We start from the raw sequence: 23,355 nt of genomic DNA on the forward strand, positions 1-23,355 counted from the left end.
AAGAAGTAGATTAAAAATATTTTTAATATGCAAAAACCACAACAGTATTTTACTTTTGAGATTTTTCTTTGGACAAAAAGTATTTCAGTTTCTGGTTTTCGCTCTTCTAAAAATAAGCAATGTTGAATTTTTGCATTGTTTTCCTAAGACATTTAATTTATTCTTAAAATCCTAATAAGAAAACCCACATGACTCAGTCAGCTGAAACATATTCACAGACATTTTATTTTTGATTGAAATTATTTCACATCATAGTTATTTTTCCTGTCAAAGAGCCTTTGTATTTTTATTACAACAGCCACAGAGCAGCAGCAGCAATAATAATAATAATAATAATTGATAATAGTAATAATAATAACCCAGCAGGAAAAGCAGATCAGTGCAACTGAAAAAGAGAGAAACGTGATGGGCGCCACTTTTCCAGCTGCAAACAAAAAACGTTCAGTCTGATTTTTCAGGTTGTGCCACATCTGGCTGCTTTTCTTACAATCTGATAAGATTTGACACAGACGTGTGTAGAAACTCTTGACAGATTGCCTACAATAATAATTAAAAATAAAAAAACAGATGGCAGAAGAAATGAGGACAAAGCTCCACAGGATACAGAGACGAAACAGGAGAGGAGTCTCTATTCAACCATTAAACACTGAAACCTCGACACGCTGCGGTCCAGAAGGGCCCATTTGTTTACAGGAGCGGTTCTGGGAGATCCGGCTCATGCCTGCATGTTGGGAACCAAAACCAGGAGCCAGTTAGGTGAGAGAGTGCAACATTCAAATGTCTATTATGCTGGGAAATCACCTTAAATTAATATTCAATTAATTAAAATATGACCTTATCAGATTTCTAAAATAACCTTCAACCATAGTTTATATTAACTGCATATTTTTGTTTTAAAATTGTTTGTTTTTGTATTCGTTTGATGCAATGTGTTTTCATTAGTTGTAAGTCAAAAAATAATCATAAGTAACAAATAAAGGCTTGAAAATGTTAATCTGTGTACAAATAGTCTATATAATGTGTTTCACTTAATTATGGAGTTGCTGGAGTGAATAAATATTCTAATTTATTGATTATGATTCCTTATTTCCACCGATTCCCCTCTGCGTTTTAAGCGCTCGTTACTGGGGAATCAGCACCCCCTGCTGGTCATAACGTGGTAGTGCCGGGATAACAGAATTTGTTTTTAAACAAAATGTTTCTAAAAATCTGTTTAAACTTGTCTCTAGATTAAGGCAGAAAATTACAAACTCATTTCCACTTTGTGTTAAACCTTCATATTACATGAAATGTTGCGTTTAAAGCTACATAAAAGGATAATTTTGTTGCGTTTTTTTAATCTTTCAACCTAACTGGCTCCTGGCTGCATAAGCAAAGTTAAAGAATTAAATAAACAGTATTTTCTTCATCTCCCTCTTACCTGCCCACATAAACTGCTCCAATAAAACTTAAAAAGTATTAAAGGATGAACTGAAGCAGTAAAATTCGAGCTGCTAATGTGGAACCACTGGGTCTCACCTCTGATATGATTATCTGAACAACATTCTTTAAGAAAAACGAGAAATATGTGCATTATTATTATTATTGTTTTATATAAAAAAATGGCCACATTTAAACGAATAAAGCTCAGCTACGGTCAGATCGGCTTTCATCAACCCCCTTTGAACTGGCCTTTTGGGGGATTAAATCCCTCCGTTTCAGTCGTTCGTTTTCAGGAGACAAGTGATCAAACCCCCCCTTTTATCAGATTTTACAAACCTTATCTATATATATATATAGAAATTATAAAAACAAATATAAGATGATGCAGCAACGCATACGTGCAAAAAAAAAAATTAAACTAGAGCAACAACAACACAGGAAACAAGACTGATTAAAGTGATTAAATCATCAGAGGAGAGCTGGAAACCGTTAAAATAATATGCATTAAAAACATTTCCTTTTTTATGATTACAGTGCACTTTGTGTGAAAAAATAAAACAAAAAACAAGGAAAACAACCACAAACAAACGTTAAGATGAAGGCAACACAAGCCTGCAGCTGAAATCAGGCTTAGAGAAGAAAAAAGGGGATGAAGAGGAGGTAAAGGACTTCAAAAAGACGATTATGTACACCGGTATGTACAGGACAACCGGGCCCGAACCTTTCGGACCGTTACGGGTCGATACAGACAGCCTCGATGGCACCAAATAAATAGGAAACAAAACGTCCTGTCCTGTGGGAGCGGTCGGCAGGTTGACGCCAATAAATTAACCAGACAGAGGACGTCTGACGTGTGTTTGATACCGGGGGGGAACAAAAAGTTCAAAACGTTGGTTCCGAGGGAATGTAGCAAACAACTGCTCCGATCCAATATGTACACGAATGAATCCGTCCGGATCGTTTTCTCTCTTCAAAGTCGGAACAGCGTCGACAGAAGTTGGTTGGATATAGAAGTTTGTTTCTTTATTTGGCAAAATTGTCCTACAACAGTTTGTTTCCAGAGCCAAAAAAATGTCCCGAGAGGACTCGGCATGACGTCACTCGGAGCTTAGTGGTTTTCCTCTTCCGTCCGGATACAAACGAAAAAAAGAAAAGAAAAAGAAACAGCAGCCGCCATGTTTTCCCTCCCGAAAACAAGCGGAACACGAACGCATCCACTTCCAAATCTGGAAAAATATGTGCAAGATCATAAAAAACTCAGTTTTCTTTTTTTCCCCATGTGACGAACATTAGGAGTAGTTTTTTTTTTGTTTGTTTTTTTTTTAGGAAAAACTGAAAGGTCCTGACTCCGATAGGGTTCGGTCGGTCCGTTCAGGGAGCTACATCATGGAGCGGTTCGGAGACTAACGGCTATTGTGCAGAGCAAAGTTTCCGCTGCAAAATGAGTTCCTCCACCAGTAAAAGCAAATTCAACACCAGTAAATCTACACCAGAGACGGTTCTAGATAAAATGTAATCAATTAATAGATTTTTTGTTTTTCAAAGATTACATTTTTGGAAAAATCTGGACTTTGATGTTGGTACGCTCAGGGCCGCCATCTTGTTTTGACAAGTGTTTTACAGCTTCAATTTATTTAGATTTTGAACTTAGGGCCAAGCTAAGATTGTTTTTTTTTTATTTATTTACGAGAATAAAGCCATAATATTACAAAGTAATATGAGAATAAACTCATACTATAGCCATAATAAAGTCCTAATGTTAGAAAAAAGTAGTAATTTTATAACTTCTGTACGAAAACTTAAAATGAGGAATGGTGAGTGTCTTGTGAAGTTATATTTTGCTATCAGCATGAAATTATTATCAGTAGCAGAACTTTGAAATGATTGTGCAAAGAACTGTCTGTTTCGAGGAAATACTTGGTTACATTAGATTTTGATAACCAAAAGATTTTTTCTCATTAAAACAACTTTTTTTGTGTAATTTTATAACTTATTGTGGTACAATTGTGTCTTTATTCTGCTGATATTATGACTGTATTCTCAAAATTAAACAATAAATTGTTATAGCCTGACTCCAATACTCAGTTGCACAAGTCATAGAAGAGATGATAGAAAATATTTTCTGTAATTATTTTTATTTTTAAAAAAAAGTGAGACAAAGATCTATTAATATTAAAAACTGGAACTGATGTAAAAAAAATCAGATTTTATTTTTGGCCATATTGCTCAGCCCTACTGTGATTTTATCTCAATACGACTGAAGCTAAAAGTGCAACAGTTTCACATTTATTATTATATTCATAGATTTAAAAAATACTTTAATTTCTGTGAAATGAATTTAGTTTTATTTCTTTAGAATCTGTTTTAGGAGTGACTTGAATGTCCCATGATGGTGTAACAATCTAGAGAAAAGCTGTCTTTTTTTCACGGCTTGGCCCATAACCTTGATCCAGAATTACATGACATGTTTCTAAATTATGTATTTTTGTGACCTGTCCCCTGAAGCAGAATTATTCAGGGGCTGAAGACCATCTGGGCCATGGGTGGTCCTAGATGGGGGCTAACAAGGGACAGGGTCCCTCCAGATCTGGTCAGATATCAACAGATACATAATTTTATTAGATAAATGTAATAAAATTAAATTCAACATGATAATCCAAACTTCTGGATACAAAACATAAAACTCAAGCCTGACCCTTTCCAATATAATCATATTGGATAAATTTGAGTCATGGCTTTAAGATTTAAAGTACCTTTTGAAAATAACGTTTAAAATACTTTTTTTAAATTGGTAATGTAATGAGGGTTTTTTCTTTGTAGCTAAATTAAAAATATATATATTTCTGTCTCCATCTTTTCTGAATTATTACTAAAACAAATACATGATAAATATGTAGAAAGTGCTGATTAAGTCTGGTGGTATTTCATGATATTAAAGTTTGATTATCTGATTCTAGATTCATTTTAATCTCGATTATCTAGAATACGAGGTGTATTTGAATGCAACGTGAGGTTATTGACGCTACATCAGGTCAGAACTGGTAGGAGGAACTCACCTTAGAGGGAAAACGGTTTCGGACACAACACCTGAACGTCTCCAGCGTTCATTACAGGGAGCCTCAAAACTTAGAGACCATTTAGGGCCAAGGACGGATGAAATGGGTGTGGTCCCTGTGCAGTCTGACTAAAACAGATCCTTAAAAAAGGGTAGAAGGGAGGAGGGATGAAACGTCCACGGAGAAATGTTGACCTTTCCTTCACGGCTGCACCCTGAAGTGGTTGAAGCTGAAGAAATCTCCTCCATACCTGGCTGGCGGAGAGGCGCTGAGGTTCTGGTCGATGCAGTTGATGGTGGGGTGTGTGTTTGTGTGTGTGTGACCATGGATGGGGCAGGAGGCCGTGGCGGATCACCAGGCCTCTGTGTATCGGACATCAACGTCCTTCAGGTTGGGCAGTTTGGCCTGAAGAGAGAAAACAAGACTTAAAATCTGCTGATTGTTACATTATTAAGTCAAGTTTATTAGTAAAGCAACATTTCAGCAACAAGGCAGTTCAAAGTTAGAGAGCATGTAGATATTAAACAAGAGGGGTACCAAGGATTGAACCTTGGGGTACTCCACATGTGACTAAGGTATGCACATTGAAGGTGGAAAAAGTAAAAAAATAATTTATCAGGGTCTTGTTTTTCTACGTAAACACAGGCATTTTGTGCTTCAGAACTTTCCAACAAAAACAAGGATCAGATAAAGAGAAGGGGTCCAAGGGTTGAACCTTGGAGTCCTCCACATGCAACTTCTGCTCCAGCTGCCGGGAGTTACCTTGAGGTCTTCGTACGTGTCGGCTGTGAGCTTGGTGCTGTTCATGTTCAGGCTGCACAGGCTCTTCATGGCTGAAACACAAAAAGCAGCTCCATCAGCTACGGCTGCCAACGCATCAGTAGATTTATCAGCGAGCGATCTCTTACAGCTCAGAGCCAGCAGACCGGCGTCGGTGACCGGCGTCTCACACAGGTTCAGGACCTGAAGGCAGGCCAGATGCTCGGATAACAACCTCAGTCCTGCATCCCCGAACTGCGGAACACAAAACAAACCACAGGCGAGTAATTTCACAGCTTCGTCCGCCTCCGGTTTGTTTCGCGTCGTAGCAACTGCAGACCTGAGTGGACCAGAGGTTGAGCTGTTTGAGTGACGGAAGCTTGATGAGCTGCTCCGCACAGGCACTGGTGACGTTGGTGAAGGCCAGGCTCAAGTTCTCCAAGTTCCCGAAGGAGCCTGAACTCAGCAGGCGGGCCAGATCTGCATCCTGCAGTGAGGAAGAGACGAAGCAAATGTTTTTATTGTCTGCCAGCCAGGAAGGAGAGTTTATATAACAGACTGAGGGTGAACTAACCGTGGACTTGGAGGGCAGAGTCAGCCGGGTGGGACCTCCTTTTCTTTGCTGAAGAGAACAAAAAGGAAAAGTTGGAGTTGTAAAAAAATACACAGGATAAGTTTCTTTTTTAAAGCACAGAAAACCAGTAGTAGGCACATTAAACTGCTAATGGCAAAGCTAATCTTTTGTTTAGCGCTTTACCTAACTTTGAAGATATTTAGCACACTTAGCTTCCCCTAAATAAATTATTAAGAACATGCAGCTTTCAGAGGAGAGTCGGAGGAGAAACTCACCAGCTCCTTCAGCTCCCGCTGACGGTCGCAGAGCTGCTCGTACATGCGGAAGCCCACCTGCGTGCTCTGCAGAGTGGAGATGATCTGCAGCTGCGTGTCTTTGTTCTCGATGATGTTGTACTCCAGCATCAGACACAAAATCTGAGAACACAAAGACAAAATCTGTAAAACTAATGGCTTTTGTCTCAGTAGGTTTCAGTGCTTTTGGTTGATGCAGATACACACTTAGAAAAAAAAAGATTCTGGTCGATTTTGAAAGGAATAGACGAATGCAAATCTTAAAATGGAAAATGTAAGCTGGAACACAAAATATTAATGTCTCATAAACCTGGTAAAAAAAAAGTGCAATTCTGATTAAAAAGAAAAAAAAAGGTCAAAGATTGAGTAGGGAGTTTCAGCATTCATCTGGACTTTAAGTGTCTAAAAAGGTGTAAAAATTGTATTCTGACCTCGACCATGGTCTGGTTCCCTCGCAGGGCCAGCAGCATGCAGGGACCCAACTTGTTCTCAGCCAGAGAGAGGAGGAACTTCTTTGTTTTGTAGCAGGAACCCATCAAGATGTGGACCTGCAGAAGAGAGGGAGATTGACTCATTTCAATGGGAAAACATCAACAATAACATGGAAAACGGGCAACAAAGTTGAAAATCAATGCATGTTAGACATAAAACTACTGTCAACAGTTCCTCAGCATGAGGGAAGCATCCAACTTCTGAATGAGAGTAGCTGTGCTTTAAGGTACAAAATGGAGCCCTTGCAGAAAATTACTCCACTTGGAGATAAAATTAATTCAGAGAAATAAAGAAGAAAATGTGCTTTATTTTTTTGCCACGTTTGTGCACACAAACAATGAATTCAGATTTGATTCTACTTTGATATTAATGAAAAATGTTTTAAATATAAATGTATTTGAAAAAGGCAAGGAAAAAACAAGGAATTTGGTCTTCGTTCCACTTTGCTTTTATTGAAAACACTTTAATATGAACTTTAGACAAAATCAATAAATATGTAAATGTATTTGAATTGTCTTTACAAAAGAGGAGGACAAGAAAAAAGAATTGTCTCTGTGGCAGCAGGTTTTAGTAACCTCGCGTTCTGTAGTGCTGACCTGAAGATAAAAGTCTAAACAGTTTGTGTCCAGGATGTGCGGTGTGCAAAGATGTTATCCAATTTAATTCAAGCTTTATTAAAGACACAGAATCCTGGTCTGTAGTAGCAATAAAAATATAAAACAAAACAGCATTTACAACGCTAATATTAGCATTCGTTTTTAGCCTTTGGAGTAATGGCCTCACCATGCTAGCAAACAGCTCGCCGTCGTCATCGCAGGCCACGCCCCCTGGGCTGTAGAGCTGGAACCAGCCATCTTTGCCCGAGCGCACACTGAGCAGGCAAGAGTGAACCTGAAGGCCACAGAAAAACAGATGTTGCTATTGTTTCCTCCTCCGTTCTCTCTGTCACACAGAGGAGCAGCGCCTCACCTCCTGCCTGGGATCCTCTGCAAACCTCTGGATGACGTATTTCAGCTCCCTGTGCAGACAGAGGAACAAGCGTCAGGCCGAGATGAAGCCACCGAGTCAGCTTTGCATACTTTGCTACTTTCAGATACTTACTTTGTGAATTTGGCATGAGCCAGAGCTCTGCAGGGAGGAGAACAAAGACAGATGTGAGAAACAGGAGCATTTTTTGTTTCAGCTGCAGTGACGAGACGCTGATGACACAAGTTCACAGGTTCCAGGAGGGCAATAAGCTCGTTATATTTTCCGACTGCTGAAAGTTAATTGTCCTCTAGAGGAAATTAGTGAAAGGTTCTGTATCACTTTGTTATTGCAGTCTGAGCTGCTGTCAACTTGGAGCACTTCAAACAGGCCGATTTCTGGGCTTTAACTAGGCCATTGTAACCTCTTGATTTTTTTTATTTTTTAGTCATTCTATTGTAGGGCTGCAGCTACTGATTATATTAGCAACCGATTAATCACACGATTAATTAATTAATTGGCATATTCTGCAGATTTTTTATTCAATCATAAACTTATGTTAGAAAATATTTAAAATACATAAAACAATGTAAATAAATAATGAAATAATTTTTTAAAATTAGAATATTTATAAAATGCAAAACAAAGCACTGCACTTAATATTATTTCAATAATTGAATAATCACAATTAATCTGATTAATTAGATTTCTAGCATAAAACCAGATTTTCTTGTTTGAAATTCAAACTGTTAACACTCAACCAAAGCCTTCAAGAGACTTTGAAAGAGAAAAAAGACTCACAGAAAACTCCAGTTAACAATTAATCGTCAACTACTAAATTAGTTGACGATTAATGAAGTCTGAAATGATTAATCTTGATTAATCATTTGAGACTTATTCTATTGTAGATTTGCTGCTGCGTTTGAAATTATTGCTCTGTGTCAGTGGCTGCCAGGAGCCTTCCTTCACCCTGCACAACAGCTTGCTTCTGTGCATCATTGCCAAACATCTCCATTTTTTCCCGAATTACATTTTCCCAGAAGTCTTTTGAGACCAGCTGCCATGTTCCGTTTGGGGAGAACATCTGCTCCAAAAAACCCAGTTGTTTTCCTATCATGGACCTTTACGTTTAACGTGCTAACTATTGGGTTTGTGTTGTTTCAGCCACTCAGTCGGATAAATCAACCCTCTACTCGTGCGTGGCGAAGATGACTCATTTTATTGTCAGCTTGTTGCCCTTCCCAACGACGCCTGAAGCGCCAACGGGGCAGCAGTGGTGCAGGTGAGAAGCAGGTGCATCCCAGCGTTGGAGAAACAACAACATGTTCACCAGTCAACCCTAATGAAGCTCTGGGTGGGCCAGCAAACAACAGCTCTGGGCTGCTTCTGTCCAATAACAGCAGGCTCTCTGGGGGCAGGAAGGCTGGGACCGCTGCTTCACACACCTACGTCAGGAAGCCGGCCCCCGCAGGAGCCTCTTAGAAACACGGCTACATCCACAGCGACTGGGGCCAGAAGGAGGTTAGGTCATGGTTGCGCTACTGGTGTTGGAGGGAAACTAATGTGGCAGGATTTGACGCCAAATCAGAAATATAAAAGATTTGGAGGTTCAACAATTCCTTCAGATTTGTCATATTCAGACAATGACACTAAACTAGAATAACTGCATCCAGGCTCTAAAACATATTTTATAAATATGCTGCCATCAGCGGTGGGGACTGCCAACTTAAAAACTAGTTGCACTAACCCTAAAGCACTAATCATAAACATTAGTACTGCTAACTACAATGCCAGTTGCACTAACACTAAATCACTAAACCTAAACATTAGTTCCACTAACTAAAAAGGTAGTTCTGCCAACCCTACAGCACAACATTAACACCTAGCATGAGTTACTAGCATGGTAGAGGAGGGTTGATGGTATGACTTCATTTTAAAGCAGAATATCTATTGCAAAATGGCTGAAAACAAGAGGCAAGGTGTTTTAATGGCCTAATCAAAGTCCAGACCTCAACTGGAGAGTTATTTCTTCTAAAAGGTGTTTCTACAAGTTGCTTGTTTAATTTGTTTCTAATAGTGAAGTGAAAACAAACAGAATCATCTCCTTGCTTATTTTATTCAGACATTTTTGACTCCTGAGCTGTGAATCTTTTTGGGTGAGAGCAGGAAGTCAGGATACGAGAACTCACTCTTTCGGGAACGGGATGGGCTGCAGCAGACTGGCCAGAGCCGGTCTCCAGTCATCGTAGTCCGACCTGAAAAATCACAAAAGAAAAGCAAGAAATCCATGAGGACAATGCAAAGATGCCTGTAACATTTAAAAAAAAGACAGCAGAAAGTGAAACCCGAGCAGCGCTGCGATGACGCAGATTAACAGTTGTGCTGATGTAACAGAAGCTCTTGAAGCCTCAGATTACACAGATTAAGTAACTCCAGCTTTGTCATAAATGCTACAACCCTACAGACACTGTTGCTTTTTAAGCCTGCCAGCTTAGTCGCTGGGTCTACGCCCCGCTGCCGCTCCACTTTCACCCTGTAATCAGCAGCGATCAGCCAGTCAGGGGGGCTCACACACTCGCCTTTCTCTAACTGGGACACTGACTGGTTTGTTGAAAGCATTTATCACTAAAAGGGAGCGCTTAGTTAGTGTGTGTGTTTCCAGTTAGTGTGTGTGGATGACAGAAATTTTAACATAATGGAAATTTAACAGCTCAGTGTTCAGTTCACCTTAAAATGTTTACAAAATAAAGCAGGACTTTAAATGAGCTTTTTACTCCAAAGACAGAAACTGCTCTGATTGGTCAGCTTCCTCAGGCTCCGCCTACTAGAATGAACCTCTATGCTGTTTCTTATGGCAGACTATTAGGGCCAAGAAAATTATAAAAATAAAATAAAATTACGATAAAACCTTGTTTTTGTACAAGGTATAGGGATAGGATTACCCTAACCCTATATGAAATAATAATGAGAATAAAGTCGTAGTATAACGAGAATAAAGTCATGTTATGACTATTTTTGTAATATTCTAACGTTATTTTCAAAAATATTAATGGCTCAGTTTATTAATAGCTTCTTCCCAATTATATTTATTTGGCATTCATTTTTTTGTTATTTTACTATCCATTATAGATGTGAAAATAATCCCATTACCAAGTAAAACTGGAATATTTATTGAAATTGTGGGAAAGATCTTCAACTGTCAAAAAAAACCTTCAACTCTCCTTGCCACTCAAGAATGTACTTTTGTATTTTGGTACTAAAAAAGGCCAATTCCTGCGTCAAACACTCATAAATTAGAAAAGGTCAAAATAAAGAAAACCAAACATCTTAGCTGAGCAACATTACCAACTACGTTCTGTTCCAATAGCAGAACTACTGTACCGCGTACTTCTGTTCACAGCGAGAATGAACTTTCAACTGTACATGTCGAGTACGTACTTACCAAGCACACAAGAACGTATGAGCATTGAGAAAGGTGTTTTGTTGCATATGTAAACTCAAAAGGGCCAAAGTACAAAATAAAAATAAATAAATTTAAAAAAAATCCTACTTCAGATATAATTTTCTGAGCACTTTTGAGTGTAGAGTTCCAGGAAGTCTAATAACATATTAAAGAAGAAATTACTCTGTGAGGCCACAATCGCCATGGAAACCAGAGATTCAATTCCAAATCTTTTGTTTCCATGGCGATTGGCATTTCTGCCTGCCTTTCACGGGAGGCAGGTAGAAATGAGTTGAAGCCCTAAACAAACTGTTATTTTGTAACAAAATATGGGCCACAATGAAAATAATTCTGATCCCAGAGGGTCAGAACTTTCTGATGGGCTCACATGTAAAATTATAAGTGTGAATAATGTTTTATGTAGAAGGTAAGACGGGCTAAACAAAGTCCTCAGTTCTAGTCCAGATAGACAAAAACCAGAACTGAACTCTAATGGGAGTGAATGAGAGTTTGGGTGTGTACTCTGCAGTTTGGGGCGATTTGACAGAAAACTGTAAGTCCTACAGCAGTGGGAGTCACACTGGGTGAAAGGAGAGAAAAATACCTACGTTTTGATGTATAAACTGCTAATGTGGAGATGAAACTGTGAGCATGAAAGCAGTTAAAATTAAAATCATAGGGTCAGAATCTAGAAGTAACGTCTTAATCTAAGCTGTACATTCTGTGGGAAAATCTGCAAAAAGTCCATTGAACTTAAACTGTGATTGAGTAAAAACTGTCAATCAGTTCAGCAGAGTAAAGTCCTAGTTTGTGTGAGCTGAACTTTGAATGCTGTTTCTGCTGCTATGCAAGGCTGAACAGTGCAGCTCCAACCAACGCCAGGTTTCCTCATTTCACCAAAATATCATTCAGGTCTAAGCTTTTAATATTTGCACATTTTGAAAACTGCAAATTACATCTTGTTCCAGTGGCGCCCCAAGGGGGGTCAGGTTTATTTATTCAGTTAAAAATTTAATTAGCCATATTAAAAAATATATACATATATAATATATTTTTTATAGCTTTCCTAAAGTTTTCACTGGCTACCCTTATGAGAATCTTCTGTTCTTTATTCAACTGCATGTTTTGTTCTGCTGATAAACATACAGCAGACAAATCGAGAATATGCTGCTAGCTCTTTTTCTCCTAGAAACAGTCTGCTAATACGATGTTTTGTTGGAGTATTAGCTAGTTGTGTGAACTCACAGCATCTTGAGGATGAGGGCGAAGCAGCCCAGCACTCGGTCGGCCTGCGCCGGCAGCTGGATGGACAGCGTGTTCACAGCCGGGCTGACCAGCAGACAGTCGATGAGGTTCGGCTCGCTGTCGCCCCCTGCTGGCCCGCCCTTCCGCTTGGCGTTGGTCGTGTTGTTGTTCCGCTCCAGCTCCACCAGGATCTCGCTGGAGTTGACGATGGAGGGCGGAGGGGAGAGCGGCAGGCAGGGCGTCGGGGAGGAGATGGGGATGGACGGAGTCGCCGGGTTAGCGGGTGGAGACGGCTGGGGGGCGCTGGAGAGAGGCAGGATGGTGGAGGGAGGCGGCGTCGGCGGTTCTGGTCGCAGCAGCCGTAGCGGCATCGGCGGCTTGCGGTCGTTTTGCTGCTGGCAGCCGTTCCTGATCTCCTTCAGGCTGGGAGAGTTGTCTCTGCTGCAGGTGGGAGAAACATCACAAACCATCATGGCTGCGTCTAAACAGCAGGCTGATGCTCAATATTTACAGATACAATTTCTTTCACTGCAAAAACACAAAATCCTACCAAGTATTTATGGTCTAGTTACTGCAAATATCTCAGTACACTTGAAATAAGATAGTAACTTATAAGTAACTTTTCAGCAAGATATAGCAGCTCAATAATTCCTTAATACTGATAAAAAACCTTATTCCATTGGCAGATGTTTGCTCCAAATACATGGGAGAATTGTCTTGTTATAAGTGAAATAACCTGCTAGTGAAACTAGTACTTGTTGATCAATATTGGAGAATTATTGATCAAAAATAAGCTCCTATATCTTGCTAGAATCAGTACTGCATTTAGATTTTTTTTTCGGTGAAAGGATTGGAACTGAGCCATGATAAAGTAGTAAATAGTTCACATACGGACAAAAAACAAACAATCAGACAAACAAAAGAAATGAAGCCGAGTCAAACTTTCCAGCACATGGTAAACATGCAAATGAGATAAGAGGGCAAGAGAGATGTAAACGGAGTCTGGAGAAATGGCTGCCACTGGTGACGGTTCCCATGGCAACGGTAGCTCTGGGAGAAGAGAAGCTTTGGGGTTGAAGGTAATAAAGACCCAAAAGAAAACAAGCGGAACCATCCAGACAAAAATTCCTGGAAAGAGGTCAAACGGCGGGTAAACAAGCCAGTGTTTCCATTCGGTGATGTAATTCTTGTTTTCATTTTATTTCGGTACGCTAATACGGTAAATCTTTATTGTCATTGTCACAAGAACAACGAAATTTAAAAAGTGCCATCAGTCAGTGCATATGCTTAAAAACAAAAAATTCTGTAATTTATTTCACTTTGCAAAAATATTCAAACAGCAACGGGTCGTATGTCCTAACAGTTTGGCTAATTGTTTATTTTTGTTTTTTTATTTTTTGCAAATTAACTCCAGCTCAGTCAGATTGGGTTTAGAGTAAAGGTGTTCATACATTAAATAAATTATCACAAAACTACAATTTTTAAATTCAAATTCAAATCTACTTTTGATAAACATTAGATGCAACATCATCTTTTCCAAGCTTTCCGCTCTCCTTCAGTTGTCATGGTAACTAGGGCCACATCCGTTCGTTGACCTATACTCTAAAGCAGACTTTGGTGCGCCCAAAATCTGCTTTTAATGTTGTGTTTTAAGACAAGTATAAATACAGAAAGTGTTTTAAAATTAAGGCTAACCTGGATTTTGTTTTTATTACTAAGAAAAACAAAATGAAGGAAAACGGTTTTCCTTCATTTAACAAGAAAAAACATTTTAGGTTTTGGATATACGATCCTGTTCCTAAAGAAAAAAAAAGACATTATTTTTGCTCAATTAAAATAGTTCATTCTTAGTTAATTGTTGAGTAGGAAAAAAAAAAAAAACATATTTTCTGTGATTTTAGTTTATAAAAATTATATATTTTTTGGCCCACATAAAAAATCTTTTTGGATCCCACTGGTTGAGAACATCCAAGAAAACCAATTTTAAATTATTGTCACAAATTTTCAATTGGATTTAAGTCTTGACTTTGACTAGGCCATTCTACAACATGCCTATTCTTTGATGTAAATCTTCCTACTTTAGATTTGGATGTTTTTTTAGGTCCAGCATTTAGCTCTATCAACTCTGATCAGGTGCCCCTGCTGAATACAACCCCCACAGCATGATGCTGCCGCCACCATATTCTACAACATGTATCGAATAGACCTAAAATCATCCTTTTCTGTCTTCACTTACATGAATTATGGCAAACTGCCATTTTCCCAAAAAATCCCCACCTCTCTCTTTACAAAAGATGTAAAAAATAACTTTGTAAGATGATGAAATGTGACTGAAATTGTGAAATTAAAATCTGAGAGAAGGAAATTTACTTGAAAATACTAAAAACAGAACGCTCCAACAGCTTTTTTCTCTTTTTTTACAGGATATAAAACATTTGTTTCATATGTAGAACAAATTAAATTTAATAAAGCTCAATAAAGAGTTTGTTGACAAGAAAAACTCACTAGCAGCAGCTCTCATAAAAAGCCTCAGGGTTTTCTCCACAGTCCAATGATCAAGCAATATATTTAATTATTTTCCATTTATTTCTTTCTCCTATAATTGCTTGTGTGTTTCTGTGGCGCTGTGGGATGCTGCAAATTAGTTTAGGGCTATAAATGGCATAATGTGCGTTTGACGACCGATCCGATTATGGGCTGCCTTCCTGGTAACAACTGGAAATGACTGTTTGTCCCGTTTCCTTCATATTAGAGCTGCAATATGTGGGAAATTACCAGCCTGGGGTTTGTCTAATCAATGGAAACATGGAAGCAAACAACGCCACGGCTCCTCTGGATCAACAGCTCTAGTTAAACACTCGGATCATAAATGGTGAGATTACAAACGGGGTTACCCCCAAACATTCCGGAGAGCCATTCAGTGTGAAGCTGCAGGTTATAAAAGGCGGTAATTAGCTTTAAAAGTGAAGCAGATTTAGCGTTTCTAGTGGAAAAGCAGCATGATTTTCAGGAAATGACTGACCTGTTGAGGAACTCTTCATAGCAGGAGTAAATAGCCGCCAGGCAGACGGCCACCAGGTTGGGCAGCACACGGGGGTGAGGGCACTGCCCCGTCGGACCGTGCATGCTGCAACACAAACATGTTTAATCCAGAGATTCTGCAGGCGGAATCACGTCTAAACGCTCTGAACGCTCAGAGAGGCTCGCTCACCTGTGGATAAACTTCTTAACCACCTCCATCCCGCCGTTCAGCTCGTTCAGAGCCAGAATGTACTCCTGAGTGAAGAGACGAAGCCGAGGGCACTTCCCAAAATCCTGCCAGGAGAAAAGAAAAACACAAAGTTTGAGGATTGCCAAGAAAAAACTAAAAATAAAGTAATTAAATTATGAGGATAAAGTCAAACAGGAATAATGTTGAAATAATATAACAAAGTCATAATATTGCGAGAATAAATGTGTACAACCATATAGTCAAAATATTTAAAAAATACAGTCATACAATTAAGAAAATAAAGTCAAAACTGTGAGAATAAACTTGTATGAAAATAGTCAAAATAACATAAAATAAAGTCATAATATCACAAGAATAAAAATCACAAAAGTACAAGAATAAAGACATAACATTATGAGAATAAAACCGTAAAAAATTAAGTTGAAATGACACGACAATAAAGTCAGAAAATTATGAGAATAAAGTCATAATTTTTCCAGAGTATATTCATAAAATTCTATGAATAAAGTTGTAATATTATAACTTTCATAACTTATATTTTGTTTAAAAATGATTTAAAACCATAAAACAAAAATAGTAATGAAAAATTTAAGATTAAATTATGGGATTAATCTTTTTTACTTTTGCTTTTTTTTCTCTCATCTTTGCTCCAACTAACTGAGGTCCCCACACAGCGCCCTCGCGTCCCCTGAGGGGGCCGCGGGCCCTACATTGTAAAACACTGGGATAAAGCGTCAGAGAGACTTTAATGGAAACAAGCCAACTACCAGTCTGCCATCCCATGAAGGAACTGAGCAGGGTGGAACCACGTCAGGACAGGAAGTGGTTTTCACTGCTGAGACTCTGCAGCTGTTAAAGGTTTCCAGGTTCACTGATTTAAAACAAAACCCCCTGAATTTTAGAGAATTTCATGGTTTCTCACCATGTTGTGTTTGAGGATTCTCTGGACTACAGGCGTGAAAACTTCGATCACAACCATGGAGCGCGGCCGCTCCCGACAGTGCTGCAACAAGCAGAACAAGGAAGACTTCTTTAAAAAATCCTGAATCTGCAGAGTTCAACAGCTGAGCGAAGCGCTGCTGCTGCTCCTCTTCTCACCTTACAGAAGAACTCGCACAGGTCGGGCGGCGGGTGGTTGTTTTCCAAAAGCGGAGCGATCGCCTGCAAAAGAGCACACGCAGACAAATATTTCCATATGCTATCTGCTATTTACCTGGGCAGAGCGCCAGGCCGCAGGATCAGGTGAGCTGCACAAACAACACGGCCGCTCCGCATGCAGCCAGAAACACTGCAGGGGTCCATATCCAGGGGGTCAAAGGGCAAAACGGCGGGAAGCTGGAGAGGCTTCACCTGGAAACTCACCACGATGATGTTCTCGTGATCCTGAGCGCTCAGGTTCGAGTTCTGCAGACAGGAAGAAATGACAACTGTCAACACAGGAAACTACTGGAGCTAAGTTAGCAAAATTGAAAAATGCAAAATGTATTAAAATAAAAATGCAAAATTAGTTTATTGTTGATTTTTTTTGTTTACCTGCTCAATAATAAACTATTTTTTTAAATCAGTGCATCAGTAAAGAACAAAACCATAAAAACACTTTAGACAATTTCCAAATTGTTTGTGTCATCAATCGTTTTCTGTTTTATTTCCCAAACTTTTTACCGTTCTTAACTTGTCGTTAGGAACCAAACAAAATCATGGACACCTTGAAATAAGACAAAACTAACTTCCAAATAACTTTTCAGCAACATATAGCAGCTCATTTTAAGTCAATAATGTCTTAATATTAATGGACAAATATTTCACTTATAACATGAAAAAATATCTTGTTATAACTGAAATAATCTTACAATGTATCTAGTACTTTTTCATCAATACTAAGGAATTTTTCAGTTACTTGTAAATTAGTTTAGTCTTATTTCAAGTGTAGTAATTACAAAAAACTACAGTAGTTATTTGTAATTTATTTAAAGTTTGTAAATGATTTAAAGTTATTAGTAGTAGTTTCTTTGCACAAGAAACTAGACAAAAATACTTTGCAAGATTTTGTGTTTTTGCAGTGCAGGTGTCCAGATGAATCAGCTATTGTGGAAAAAAGACGAATGGATGAAGAAACAAAGGTTGTAAACAGAAAATGATCTGCATCCAAACTGCAGCTTCTGTTCTAAAATCTATGCACAAATATTTAAGCCCATGCCAAAAGAAGCGATACAGGAGCCAACTGCCTGAGTGTGCAGGAGGGAGAGACGTACCTCTGCCAGCAGGGTGGAGATGATGTGCAGCGGGGCCTGGTGGATGGATTCGTCCTGCAGCGGGGAGGTCAGAGCCATGTCCACCAGCGCTCGGATCTCCTTCAGCACCACGTCCCAGCGGCTCGGGTTGTTCAGGACTTTGCGGTATTTGTAAATCTTTTTCTGCAGGAGAAATATACAATCAGAGGAAAGTAACATCTGCTGTATGGTGACAAAAAACCCCCTATTTCCATCCATGCAGATAGACCTGCCCGGAGGTTTTCACGCTGTGCAGGTCGTATAAAGTTTTTATTTGTAATTCTTCGGTTTTAGTCCAGCTTTAAATGGAATTTCTTTTTTATTTTCTTGTTGGTTAAATATGGAAGAGGATTGGGGCCATAAAAAAGACAAAGAATTATTTATTAGAATTCTGGCTTTTTTTCCTCGGAATTCAGAGAAAAAATTCTGAATTCCAAGACAAATAGTCAAAATTCTGAGGGAAAAAAAACAGGATTCTGAGAAAAAAGCTTGAAAATTCTGAGGAAAAATTTAGAATTCTGAGAAAAGACAGAATTCTGAAAATAAAGGCAGAACTTGGGGGCGAAATAAGTCAAATTTCATTTTTTTTTTCTCAGAATTCCGAGAAAGAACTTAAGAAATCAGAGGAAAAATTTAGAATTTGAAAAAAGACAGAATTCGTGGAAAATAAGTCAAAATTCTGAGAGAAAGAAGTAAGAATTCTGACTGTTGATCACAAAAGATTAAAGTCATAATTGTGAGATTAAAGTAATGTTTTTTCAGTGGCCACTAATCCTCTTCCATAAAACAAACTAATTTTCTTACTGTTAAACTGTTATTTTTATAGATTTAACTTGAAACGCCATCAGAAAGGTTGGAGAACTATCGATCAAAACCACTTTAAATGCATAAATCTGAAAAAGCAGGATTGTATCAAATATGATCCAATATTTAATTTATTTCCCTCGTGTTTAGACCTCTGGACACACATGGATTATAAATCCGCAGCACAGGAAGCGACGGTGTCGGCTTCAGCTGTCGGCAGGTTTTACAGGTCAGATCGGTGACAAACTGAGCAACAACAGCAGAAACCTTTTCCTGAATGAGTCTGGGAGTGAGGAGCGCTGTAACCAAACTGATGAATTAATAGTTAAAGACAAACAGAAAGCTCACCTTCCACTGCAGGGAGTGAAACCACTGGTCCCTCAGGTAGCTGTTGGCAGCCTGCAGCGACACGGAGACAAAGAGCGCGTTAGGTCCAAATAAACAAAAACTTTTAGATCCACATGAAAATGATGAGAAACTTCTTCATCAAACCTCATTTGTTCTTTTTCTACACTTTTGTTCATTGTTTTGGTTTGAGGCGTTGCTGTTTGACGTTTGGTCTTCCGCTTTTTATTACTTTTTGCATATTTGATATGATGCGTAACCATGGCAGCAAGTTATTTATCCTTTCTTGTCAATTTGGAGCAGCTGATCAGGGTGTCCAAAGCTCATATAATACCTAAACTTTGACCCCAAATTCCAGAGAAGCTGAAAAGGAGCAGAGAAGAGGAGGAAGTCCAAACCTACTCCAACATCTCCCTGACCGGGTTTTAAAGGATTTTTTTCAGCTCTAACTTAAATGTAAAACTTTTTAAGACCATTATAAATTTAAGACCTATATAAAGACAGAAATGGACAATGCACTGCAAAAAGAAAACCTTACCAAGTATTTTTGGTCCAATTTCTAGTGCAAATATTTTAGTACACTTTAAATAAAAGAAAACTATTTTACATGAAACTTTTCAGTTAGAATAGGAGATTGTTTTATAAGAATTCCCCAGTATTGATGAAAAATTATCAGATTATTTCACTTATAACATGGGAAAATAATCTGTAATAATCTGTAATAATCTTAAGTGAAATAATCTGCCAGTGGAAATAATATTTTTTCATCAATATTGATGAATTATTATAAAACAAGCTCCTAAATCTCTCTGAAATGTCACTTGTAAGTTAGACCTCTTGAAATAAGACAAAACTAACATTCAATAAAAACTAGACGAAAAATACCTGGTAAGTTTTTGTGTTTTTACAGTGTGGATTTATATACTATACAACTAAGCCTGTTGAAAAAAGCTATTAATCAATTAATTGCATGATCAATTAACCTAGGTTTGATCATTTCCATTTTGATGATTGATACTTTTTGACATAATAACTTTGTAATTATTTTATTTGTGGTTTTGGTTGTGTGTGGTTTTCATTTTCTCTTTAGATTGTCGTGTTTTATGTTGGATATTTAAAATGTCTTCCAGTGTATGTTGCGGGTGAACTTGCATTAGTATGACATTTTTAATATATTACTTGAAAATTGTCTCAAAATAACATGTGATTGTTTATCGCAATAACTACTGAGACAATTTGTCATCAAGCAAAATTAGTTTTTGTGACAAGCCTAGATAAATAAAGTACTGTTGAATTGAAAGCATACAAATGGCCTAGTCAAACTCCATAACTAAAAGCAGTTGAGAATCTGTGGGAAGAACTGAAAGCTGCTGCTCACTGCTCTCCATCAGATCAGATCAGATCATCTTCAGCTATTTTGCATAACTTTCAATCTGCTTATCTTGAAGCTGTAACAGCGATGAACTTTGTTCTGCAAAGTATTCAGTCAAAAGGGGTTGAATACATTATGCACCCAAAAAAGGAACAAAAGCTCTACTACAGATAAAATCCAAACAAAATACATCATCAGTCTGTAGCATCATGTGAACAAATAAGGGGCATGAATGCAAGACGAAGACACAAGGTTTCCTGTGAGCTTCCTGTGTGAAACAAAGCTGCTGCAGCGCATCCATAACAGACCTGGATCAACCTGCAGCGAGACATAAATCTGCCCGTTTAACGACGATCCTCCGAGCTTCACCTCTGACCGAGACATGCCTGCTTCGACGAGCCAGTGTTTACAAAGCCGACGGGGCCGTAAATAACTCATTAGCGTCTCTAAATCACAATCGTCTTTGACGCCGCAGAAAGCGGAACTGTTGCTGCGACGCAATGGAGGAATCATTTCACCTGTTTCCTGCCTGCGTCCAGAGCGTTTTGCACTCCTCAACACAAACACAGTCATGTTTGGTGACTTTAAGCCGACTGACTGCTGTCAAAGAAAAATGGGGAAAAAAAGACAGGAGCAGCAAGGGCGCGGTGTGTGTTTACAGAAAGAAATGGTCCGTGTTATGGACGGCCGAGCGGGAACAGTGTGTCCAGCGCCGCGTGAGAGCTGCTGCTGAGGTCAGGGGAAGAAAACCGTGTCAGGGCGATAAAATGTTTCTAGGAATGATGATTCAAAATACCACAAACAGCTAAAGATAATCTCAAAAACAACAAACAGGGACAGAAAACGACTCGGCAGAAAGACCACAAAGTAGGGCTGAATGATACGGCTGAAAAAATGTATCAGGATGCTACTGAATACTTATCAAATTCAATATTTATTGACTAGGTTTTTGTTTCAAATATCTGAAATATTGCCAAACTGGTTTACCCACAGTTTCCACTTCATGTCGTTGTTTTTTATTTTTTTTATTTTTATGCCATGGCAGAACCTTAAACTGCTGCTGCGCAAGTTACTCCAGTTGTTGCTAGGCAACCAAAGAGTGAGAGAGTTGAAGCCATCAACCTAGCTTAGCTCGCTGTGAGAGGTTGAATAGCTGAAGTGTTTCCTCTGCCTACATCTCCCATAATGCTGTGGGGTTCTGGAGTTCAGTGAATATTCCTTCAGACCTACATCTACTGATATTGATCTCATGCTTGTAGCAATATATATTACTATTGATTTATTGTCCGGCCCTACAAGAAAGACAATTACCATGAAGAGAAACAGGAAATACAAAAACAAAGAAGTTACAGTCATTCCAGTCATCTGGTGTCACTTTAAGGTTTGGTTAAAGTGCTAACATATCTCTGTGGTCAATCAACCCCTGTCGTCTTTAAGGCTGCCATGAATCTCTCTGTGGTCGTCCAACACCTTGTCGAAGTCACCAAGTGTCTCCCTCAGTGTTTTATTTTTGTTTTTGAGGTCATCCTGCGTCTCTGTGAGACTTTCCCACATTTCTCTGAGTTCATAACCTCGCTACAGTTGACTCGTACCTCTTTGAGGTCGTCTTGCGTCTCCATCAGGTTGCCTTTTCAGATATTGTCAAAGTTATTTTGTGTCCTTGTGCTGATTTTATGTATTTTAGGTCATCCTGTGTCTTTTTGATTAGATCACTGAAATACACGCAACAAGTAAAATTATCAACATATCAAAACAAAGAGGAAAAATGCTAATGTCAGCTTAGCAGTTCTTCTGGACACTGGTAAACATAAAAATTAGTGGTGGAATTAAATGTTTTATTGAGGTAATTCCAGGGTTTATAATAAATTAATTGCATTTTAATTGAAAACCATATGATCGACAAAATAAGCAACTCTCAGTTCAAAACCCTTTTTACTGCCAAGTTATGAAATAAATTTAAATCAAATTGAATGTGTTTATTCCTGTCTGTGATAAAAATGTCTCCAGACGGAGCAAAATGAGTTTAATGTTATTAAATTACAGATTTTAGGTAGCTTGCTAGCTCATTGTCTTTGACCAACGACAAGAGAAATCTGACAAAACTCCATTTTTGTTTACATTCAGTAAAGAAGGAAGTTGCGCTCAGTGTCGTCTTCAGAGGTTTTCAAGACGGTTTAAAAATCTAGCTAGCTAGCAACATAACTAGCTTGCTAGATCTTTGAAAATGTCATTATTCTGTATAGTTTTTATGATTTATTATCCATTTTCCATTTCTGTCTACATTTATTCAATCATTATTATTATTAATAATAATAATTATTTCTTTTTTATATTATTTTAATTTGATTTTTTCCATAGATCTTTTACAAAGGCATATTAGGGCCACTGTAGATAGAAAAAAAAGGAGTAAAAAAACTTTCTGAATTTGCAAATTTGATATAGATAAATAATACTTTATCTAGATCTTTGTGCTTATAACTTTTCACATTTTTGTACTTATTTATCTTTTATGTGATTAATCAGGAGTTTTTAAACATGTTTTTGATGTTATTTTTTGCTACAGAGGTAGCCGACGTTGGGTCCTGCAGGTTCAAACACTCGATTTCCATCCCCCTGGTGTGTGTGAATCACCTGCAGCAGGATGGTGCCTCCAGGGATGCTGAGCTGGATGCAGTACTTGGGAGCATTGTCCCAGGAGAGGAGCTGCAGGTCCTCTATGGAGCTGTAGGACAAAGTCGTCTCCATGTAACCGGTGGGCTGCAGGCAGGGTAGAAAGAAGACAACAGCGTCAGCCTGCATGTTGTTTACAGTACAAGATGTCTGCTGGAGCAGAGCCAGAGCAGAAACAAGGCTTTTATTTTTCCTGCCAGTCAGCTGGAAAGACAAAAAGAAACATCTCCTAACCCGAGCCGCCCTGAGCAAACTAACCTGCAGGTACTTTAGTCGGTGTAATCAGCCGGTGATGCTGTGTTCACACGCAGAAACCAGGTGGAAAAACTAACTGAACTGAGGAGGAGCGGGAAGCAGCGATCCCAGACCGTCCCAAACACTGACAAATTACCACAAGTTTCCGGCGCAAGAGA

General features: G+C 38.6%; 1 protein-coding gene across 2 annotated transcripts in view; it reads right to left on the reverse strand.

Annotated features, from left to right (window-relative positions):
- Positions 1-202: 202 nt before the first annotated feature.
- Positions 203-23,355, reverse strand: part of cmip (c-Maf inducing protein) — a 40,068-nt gene continuing 16,915 nt past the window's right edge. The window contains exons 1-21 of one of the 2 annotated variants that reach the window (XM_028030337.1): positions 23,201-23,304; positions 22,904-23,029; positions 18,904-18,954; positions 17,734-17,895; positions 16,844-16,885; positions 16,580-16,642; positions 16,404-16,484; positions 15,461-15,564; positions 15,272-15,376; positions 12,250-12,690; positions 9,752-9,817; positions 7,698-7,724; positions 7,566-7,614; positions 7,380-7,487; positions 6,536-6,652; positions 6,087-6,227; positions 5,812-5,859; positions 5,578-5,724; positions 5,387-5,492; positions 5,241-5,311; positions 203-4,883 (exon numbers count right to left, since the gene is read on the reverse strand). In XM_028030337.1, coding sequence (XP_027886138.1) covers positions 4,830-4,883; positions 5,241-5,311; positions 5,387-5,492; positions 5,578-5,724; positions 5,812-5,859; positions 6,087-6,227; positions 6,536-6,652; positions 7,380-7,487; positions 7,566-7,614; positions 7,698-7,724; positions 9,752-9,817; positions 12,250-12,690; positions 15,272-15,376; positions 15,461-15,564; positions 16,404-16,484; positions 16,580-16,642; positions 16,844-16,885; positions 17,734-17,895; positions 18,904-18,954; positions 22,904-23,017 — 2,097 coding nt within the window. In that variant the 5' untranslated portion in view covers positions 23,018-23,029; positions 23,201-23,304 and the 3' untranslated portion in view covers positions 203-4,829. Of the gene's footprint in view, positions 4,884-5,240; positions 5,312-5,386; positions 5,493-5,577; positions 5,725-5,811; positions 5,860-6,086; positions 6,228-6,535; positions 6,653-7,379; positions 7,488-7,565; positions 7,615-7,697; positions 7,725-9,751; positions 9,818-12,249; positions 12,691-15,271; positions 15,377-15,460; positions 15,565-16,403; positions 16,485-16,579; positions 16,643-16,843; positions 16,886-17,733; positions 17,896-18,903; positions 18,955-22,903; positions 23,030-23,200; positions 23,305-23,355 lie in introns of those variants that run through there. The other variant, XM_028030330.1, reaches the window with a different exon arrangement.

Source organism: Xiphophorus couchianus, chromosome 2, assembly GCF_001444195.1.
Source record: "Xiphophorus couchianus chromosome 2, X_couchianus-1.0, whole genome shotgun sequence".
Taxonomy (NCBI): Eukaryota; Metazoa; Chordata; class Actinopteri; order Cyprinodontiformes; family Poeciliidae; genus Xiphophorus; species Xiphophorus couchianus.